Consider the following 8,118-nt stretch of genomic DNA (forward strand, 5'->3'; position numbering starts at 1 on the left):
TGAGTTTCATTTGAACCACTACCACAAGGACACTGACAGAAAATACAATGACAGGAATGTGTGACCTCCTCACTGTAACTCAACGCTGCACAGACTGACTCACTGGTCCAACTGATGCAATTCAAGGAAATAGCTCGTGAAGGGTTTGATGTCATGAGGGCGGGGCAGCAGGGTCACATGACCCACACTGTAATTTATGAAGTTAAACCTTTTAATTCTTCAGTGAATGTTTCTGTTTTTGGGGCAAAATTGGTTTTGAGAACCAGTTTTGACCATTTCAAAGTGATGAGAGGAAGAGGAGCCGTCAGCGGTGTGAGCAGTGTTTCCACAGAGCTGTGAGATCATGTCCCTCTTCACACTGTCCTGTTATTGGCATCTAACATGTGACGGCGGCTTCTCTTGGACCCGTGACGCTGAGGTCAAAGTGTGGAAGATCCTGAATGTGTGTGAAAGCGTGTGATATTCAAAAGAAAAAGATGTGATGTCTAACTATACCACACCCCTCCCACGCTTTCCTCAGAGCTCCACCCCCTCTCCCCCTTGTCTCAATTCAAATGAACCTCCCTCTAAACTGTAATGAAGCCAGTATGAGCTCAGAGGACAGTGAGCCTCTGCTCAGCTCCAGGTCCAGACCGGGGAGTCGGTCCTTGTGAACACTTGTTGTGTGTTGCGTTCTCTCTGGTGCAGGCAGATGCTCGGCCTCCACGGTCAACTTGCCGAGACAGGTGGACCCTGTCATTAACAACAGGCTGTCCAAGTCCTCTGCCACGCTCTGGAACTCCCCCAACAGAAGTAAGGACGACCCCACGTCAATGTCCACCAGGCTTCTTCCTCTTCCCTCCCCCCTTCCCTCTCCTCTTCATCCCCCCCCCCAATCTTTTCTGTTATAATTATTATAACTGTGGTCTCTGGTGGCCTGCCTGCCTGCCTGTGCTTGGTGACTCGTCATTTACTCCCCCACTCTTCTCACGCTATCGGTCTCGTTTGCATCGTGGTTTTTTAATTTCAGTTGGTGGTTGTCATTGATTTAAGTCTCCTCTGCATCTTTGATCAGTCTCCTTTCACCTCAACATCACTGAGTCATATATGTGACATGACATGTTGTTTTTGGTTCATGTGTTTCTCAGGTTTATAAGTTCACATCTTCCCCCTCCACTTTACTGTCGGTGGTGTGGTGTGGTGTGGTGCTGGATATTTTAGTGTGACTGTTGCAAATGAACCCAGTATTCAGTTGCTATTAATGCACATGGATGATATTATATGGTTTTATGTATTATCTTATTTAAATCTTTAGCATGTTTACTCAGAGATTAAGTCTCTCTTCCTTGGTTTGTTATTTAACAACATGCCAAAAAGTCATTTGCTCAGTTTCTTGTTTTAACATGAAAAATGTCTCATTCTAACACAAACCACTTTACATTATAACAACATACTGTCCATGTTGTTATGACATATTTTCTTGTTATTACTACATTATTGTACAGATTATTCAGATTATTCTGCAAGAAACTTTTCTTGTCATAACAATATTTCACTTTATCTTGTTATATCATACACTTTTCACAACGTTTCTCATCATAAAATAAGTTGATATGTTGTTATAACAAACAAGACTAAGTCTACAGTCATGTTAGCAGCAGTGGAGTTTGAGCTGAATGCTAACGAGTTCATGTTTAGCAGGTATAGGCTAATGTTTAACGTCCAGTTTTTTAGTAGTTGCTAATTAGCACGAAACATGAAGCTCAGGTGTCTTTAGTTTCGTAGGTATTTAAGAGAAATTGTAACATCAGTCACATGATACAAGATAATGTAGCAGAACAGTAAAAACTGGCTCAGTAATCGTAGTTACTATCAACCAATAATTATGTGATGGTTGTTAATGTTAGCCATCATTAGCTACTGGTAATACCAGACCGAGTGAGGCTGTAGCACTAGTGTAGTGTACTGAATGGAGCAATGGGGCCTTTTATTTTCCATTTTCCAGAAAATGTGTTTTTATTTATTATGTTATTAAGTTGATGAAAATGTTTCTTGTAAAAACTGAATAATTTAGTTAGTAGTAATAACAACAAATATCTTGTTATAATGTGAAAAACTTGTTAAAATTGAAAATCTTTCATGCTGTAAAATGAAAATGGGCAGCAGGTTTCTGGTTATGGTGGCAGCAGTACAGATTCATAGATTTAAATATTTAAATGAACCTGTTATATCAAACTCATTTCATCAGACTCCTGAGTTGCCACATGGACATAATCAGCTCTGTCTTCATCTCAGATCCGTCACGTCTCATAACACGTGTCATTATAGATTGAAACACCCACAGTGCAATCAGCAGTTCGGCTCACAGAGAGACTCAGATTTCCTGCTGGATCATCAGTAACACAGATACTGCGGACACATGAAAGAATCATATTTCTGTGTGGGGAGATGCTCAGTGTAACACTCAGTGTGGAGGAGGGAGCTGACGTTGATAGATCAATCTATCTCCAGGTGAACAGTCGATCACCAGGCAGCAGCTCAGCCTCCTCTTGCCGCATTGGAGAGAGAAGAGGAGGAGGGAAAACACTGTTGCCTAGCAACAGGAGGGAGGTAGTCGGGTTATCAGTTAGTCATAAAACATGTCGTGAAAAAGATCCAGTGTGCAGCAGAGGTGACTGCATGAGCTGTTGTATGAGGAAGGACAGTCTGTTTCTAGTGTTAGTACAATGAAACTCACACCAGGAACCAGATGCATAAATGATACGTAAGCACAAAAACGAGGTGTCTGGTCTTTATAAACACCTCACTCATTCCTCTGACCATGTGACCAAGTTACAGTGAAAATACAAAATAAGCCGAGACACGTAATTTAACATAAAATAAAATAAGCAGCTTCACGGAGCTTAATCATTATAGGTTTTGCTGTTTTAACATCATTAATGATTTAAACTTAAATAATTGTGTTTGTGTATCATGTCCTTATTATTTATTGTAAGTCATTGTGTAACTGCTCGACACTATTTCAATATTGACCAATCACAGTGTTAGAACCTCTGGAGCCTCGTTAAGATTCTCTAGTCCCAATAAATGACGTTCAGGGTAAAACAGGACTTTACATTAGACTGATTGTAATAAAGTAAACTGGTGCAGGTTTTTACCTCAGTGTCACAATCAGTGAAATTCTTCTTCTTCGTCTTTCTTCTCAGTGTCTGATCACTTGTTTTTATACAAACTGATTGATTAAGGGAGAGCCTTCATCCGTTTATGGAGAATAGTGGGAGTGGAAATGAGGCTCGTTCACATGTGAGTGAGATTTAGAAAGAGGAAACATGTGAACGCACGGCTTTATAATTCTCTATAAGTTTTATGCGTCTGGCCCCTGGTGTCGTCTTCGGCAGCTCTATTGTGATTGCACTGTCGTCATTCTTGTTTATAGGTTTCATGTTGTGACACATCAGAGCATTGAACAGAAGCTCAAGTCGTCAGCATGTTGTCTGTTGAAGTGATGAGACAGGAAGTCCACACAAACTGGACTTCCTGTCGTGATCTATTAGATCTGGTGTTGATGGTTTATTCTGTTTGTTGTTGTCACTTATCAACTCGTGTGTTTTCTGTTGTATTTTACTGTGGAGCCTTTTAAAGGATGTGGCAGCAAAATAAGGCAACAAAACCTACAAGATGTTATTCAGTCAGAAACATGTGGAATGGACAGATATGAGAGTGGGATCATTCGTCCTGTCTCACTCGGCAAGAAACTAAACACAATGTCAAACTGTCCCTGTAGTGAAAGTATCAGTACAACTATGTTAAATACTCTGAGTTAAAAAAGACTTTTATTTGTAACAAAGTTCAGAAGAATTACCAGAAAAATGTTCTCAAAGCACCAACAATAAAATGATTTGTTATGCAGTTGAATGGCTGCTGCCACTGATATGTTTTATTATATATTATATCATCAAATCATTTCATATTATATTATCGAATCAATCAATCATCTGGTTGGTCAGTTGAAACAAACTCAGCAGCCAAACACTGTTCAGCTTTACAAAGTTTTTTTAGATCCCAAAGTTTCCAAAGACGTGAAACAAGACAGGCTGAAGTTTAGAGAAATAAATATGATAATATGGTAATAGGAATATTACTGGGTCTGAATATTTCACTCAGAGTTAACATCATTTTGCTTTAATGAAGAGATTGAGCTAGGATATACCTGATACTGTCATACATAATAATAAAACATCATTTTAAGAGTAGATAAAGGAGGAATGTTAAAGGGTTTATGTTTCAGAAACATTTAATGTTGTAGCTCATTGAGGTTCAACTGAGTTTTATCTAGAAAATGGAGTTTAAAAGTTTAGAAACAAATCATCATGTTTTGTATTAAATTCTAAATCTTCAATGTAACTAGTAAATAAAGCTGTTAAAAGCAGAATATTTTAATCTGACATGAAGTAAAGCAGAAGTATAAAATACCATAAAAGGGCTTATTATTAGTGTAAAGTATCTGATACTGTATTTAGGTAGAGAAGCTGAGTAAATGGACTTCACTCTCTCCAGGTGAAACGTTCGTTAGTGCAGCAGTTTGTCTCGTTCAGACTCAGCTGAGTTCCTCTTTATGGGTGTGAGGTCTCACTCTTCATTTATTCTGTGAAGAGTCTCAGAGTGTGAGGTCTCACTCTGACTTTTTTTTTGTCTCTTTCATCTCTGGGTTTTCTAGTATTTGTCTTGTGCTTTATAAAATTCGTATACAGACGACTATAGTTTCTGACAAATATTTTCAGACTGATTTCTCTTCAAAGTCTCACAGATTACTCTGACATGAAGTTTGCTTTGCTCATGAGTTATTGGCGTGTGTTGCTGTTCTTCCATCCATCATTACAATGCATCGGGTTAATTCCTGCTGGACATCGTATGTGCTGAGTCTTCATCACATGACGCTCAGTATAACACACAGCATACATCAGATGGTGTGAAGGTCAGAGGAGTGTGTGTTGCCTGTGGGACAAACAGCACTAATTGAACTCACCTGAACTGAAAGGCCTTTCACTGCATTGGATTTGACTGAGGTTCAGTTGAGTGAACTGTGGTGTTTGTGTGATGTGTTTTTTCAGTGGTAAGTAATGAACGTTAACTTTGTGTTTTATTATCTAATGTGTGTGTGTGACATGTGGGCTAAAGTTCAGCCGTTCATCTTCACCTCTGATGTCTGATCGTCTCTGATTCGCTGACTGGAGCATCACTTACACAAACATGTTGTAGACATTTAATAATCTCACTGGATGGAAGACATTTCAGTGGTTGGAGCTAAAAGACGTATCTATGTTCCTCAGTTACGTCTGTTATTAAACCAATTTACTGAGTTAACGAAGTTCATCATTGAGTTATTTATTCAAACATATTTGGAAGTGAAAACAAATACAGACAGTAAAAAAAAGTTGTTCAGTGTTGACCTGCTTTACTTACTGCGGTTGTTCAGACTCACTGTTTTCCTGTGTAATATGGGATTATTAGCAACATTATGGCAGCCCTTTCATTACAGTTACAGTTATGATTTTAAAACAACAACAATAACAAACAAAACTCAAATCTAAATTAAAATGTCCTACTAGCTAATAGCAAGTTAATTACTACTGTATATAAGCTAGTTAGCGTGCCTGCTAGCCTTTGTAAATCATGGATGTCACAAATTTAAAGATGAATTAAAAAGAGTTCTCTCCATTTTGACTGTTTAATTATTTCAACTCGTTTTATATTTTGTTATTTATTCCTTGTTTTTTCTGAAAAGGCTGACTGTGTTTTCAGTGGAGCATTATTACTGTTTATTTTTCAATATCAAATTTGAAACTGGCTCCACCTCCTGATTGACCAAAGCAACCAATGAGATTTGTTTTCCAGAGCAGCAGTGATGTAAGAAGTGTTTGTGTAATTGAAGGTGCATTCAGGTGCTGATGGAAAGATCTGTACAGTTTTTGCATTTTAACCCAGAACGCTTTTAGAAATTCTCAAGGATTTTCTTTCTGAATATGAGACATGTTCGTTTATTTTCCTCTGACAGAGACAAAGTTTTTTCTTCTTTGTTTCTGTCAGAACCTGAAACATCTGAGTTTCTAACCTCGACTTCCTGAATCAAGTTTTTATGATGTTTTCAGCAGCACATGAATCCAGACTGTAGTCAGTGTGTGTGTGTGTGTGTGTGTGTGTGTGTGTGTGTGTGTACAGTAACACTGACAGCTCCCTTTTGTGTCAGCCCGCAGTCTGCGTCTAAGTCCGTGGGAGAGTCGGATCGTGGAGAGGCTCATGACGCCGACTCTGTCCTTCCTGGCCCGCAGTCGCAGCGCCGCCACTCTCCTCAACAACAGCGACTCTCGTGAGTGTGAGAGACACACCACCCCCACCCCTCCACCCCCACCCATCTCTTTGATTGATCTTTTCATTTCGTTCAGGCCTGACAGAAAACGACTTCACCTGCAGGTCCATTCAGAACCACACGATCTCTATCTGAGTTTGTCCAGTTTTCCAACACAGAAACAGACCTTGTGGTGGAATTGATTTTGTCCATTATTGATTAATTTGTCAATTATCTGTATGATTATCATACAGATAATTATCATTCATTCTAAACATGTCAGAAAGTGGTGAGAAATGCAGACAACAGCTTCTCAGATATGAATATCTGAATATATCTGAAAGTCTTGTTTTGTGTGGACAAGAGTCAGAAACCTGAATATTTATAAAAGCAGTGAAAAGGTTAGGGTTAGTTAATTTCATCACTATGCATGGTGTATCTGTCTGTGTGGGCGGGGCCTGACCTCGGTCCACCGCCTCTCTGCATGTTTATGTGTCTCAGACTCTCACCACTGCTCCCGTTCAGCCTCCGCCAGTCCGCTCAACGCCTGCTCCCATCACCACCCGCACCAGAACGCCGCGGAGCGCTGGAGGGTTTCCTCAGCCAGCACGCCGGACATCACCCAGCGCCAGCGCCGGCGAAACTCCACACCGGTAGGGAGTGAAAATAAAGTGTATCCATGGCGACGTCATATACACCACAGACACACACACCTACTGTGAAGTTGGTCTTTTGTGGCGTCGTTCATTATATTTGGATAAACATTTAATAAATGGTTTAAGACAAAGACATGTCAGGTGTTTACTAATGTGCAGTATTTGTAAACAACATACGGACAGCCTCAGAGCGTTTATATTTAACATCTGGAGTAATGAAGTGATTCTGATGCATTTCCTCTTTAATCTTTAATTATTCATTGACCCTGAAAATTACACTGTTGCTCATAAAGTTGGAATGAAATATTTTTTACCTTTTTCCATGAAATGATTGTGACAATGGGATTTATTCTTGACAGATAAAGTGTATATCTTCTCAAAACTTTAGTAGTCAATCTCTTCCAAAGTGATTACTGATGAATTTAAAAACCAAAGTGTATTAAATATTATAAATAATATAATTAAAATGATAGACAGTTAATAACTGTGAACACAGTGGAGCATTTATTTCCATCCCAACTGTTTGCTTCAGTAAAACGTCAGTGGAGTGTTCAGCAGCTGAGGAGCCACGTGTTTCCTTCAGGAGCTGGTGAAAACCAAAGCACAACTAAAAGCTAAAGCTGCCTGACACATGATCATGTTGCTCTGTAGATATGTAACTGTTATCTACAGTCAAACATCAGTTTGTGTTTACAGTTTGTTGTTTAAGATTTTAGATATTAGAAATAATATTAATTTCACAATGAAATGATTGAATAACATGTGTAAAGAAACAAACTGTCATTCCAGTTTTAAAGTAACTGATGATACTGACGTTTTGGTCAGAACTGTTATAACTTTTATAACTGTTATAACTGTATGTGTCACTTCCTTCCTCAAGGTGGATAAAAAGAAGAAAGAGAAGAAAGACAAGGAGAGAGAGAATGAAAAGGAGAAGAGCGCTCTGTCTAAAGAGAAGGTGCAGAAGAAGAGACAGACAACAACACCCGTCACTACGACCACGAGATCCAGACCAGAGACTAGGTCCGGAAACACTGTCCAGTCATGTGACTAATGAATCTGTCAGCTGTATTTTTAATATGAGAAATGTTAAATTAATTCTACACTCTGGACTTAATGTAACAGAGACGCTGGGGG

At 39.1% G+C, this 8,118-nt stretch overlaps 1 protein-coding gene across 6 annotated transcripts in view; it reads left to right on the forward strand.

The window, feature by feature from the left end:
• The window catches only part of LOC111658001 (uncharacterized), a 37,104-nt gene that overhangs the window by 22,318 nt on the left and 6,668 nt on the right, over positions 1 to 8,118 (forward strand). For 2 of the 6 annotated variants that reach the window (XM_023410363.1, XM_023410364.1), the window contains 4 exons: positions 688 to 792; positions 6,227 to 6,346; positions 6,827 to 6,978; positions 7,862 to 8,004. In XM_023410363.1, coding sequence (XP_023266131.1) covers positions 688 to 792; positions 6,227 to 6,346; positions 6,827 to 6,978; positions 7,862 to 8,004 — 520 coding nt within the window. The remainder of the gene's footprint in view (positions 1 to 687; positions 793 to 6,226; positions 6,347 to 6,826; positions 6,979 to 7,861; positions 8,005 to 8,118) is intronic. The other 4 variants (XM_023410366.1, XM_023410367.2, XM_023410365.1 and 1 more) reach the window with 3 other exon arrangements.

The sequence above is a fragment of the Seriola lalandi genome, unplaced genomic scaffold (genome assembly GCF_002814215.2).
Source record: "Seriola lalandi dorsalis isolate HSWRI2012SDOR001 ecotype SW California unplaced genomic scaffold, Sedor1 jcf7180002054424, whole genome shotgun sequence".
Classification (NCBI taxonomy): domain Eukaryota; kingdom Metazoa; phylum Chordata; class Actinopteri; order Carangiformes; family Carangidae; genus Seriola; species Seriola lalandi.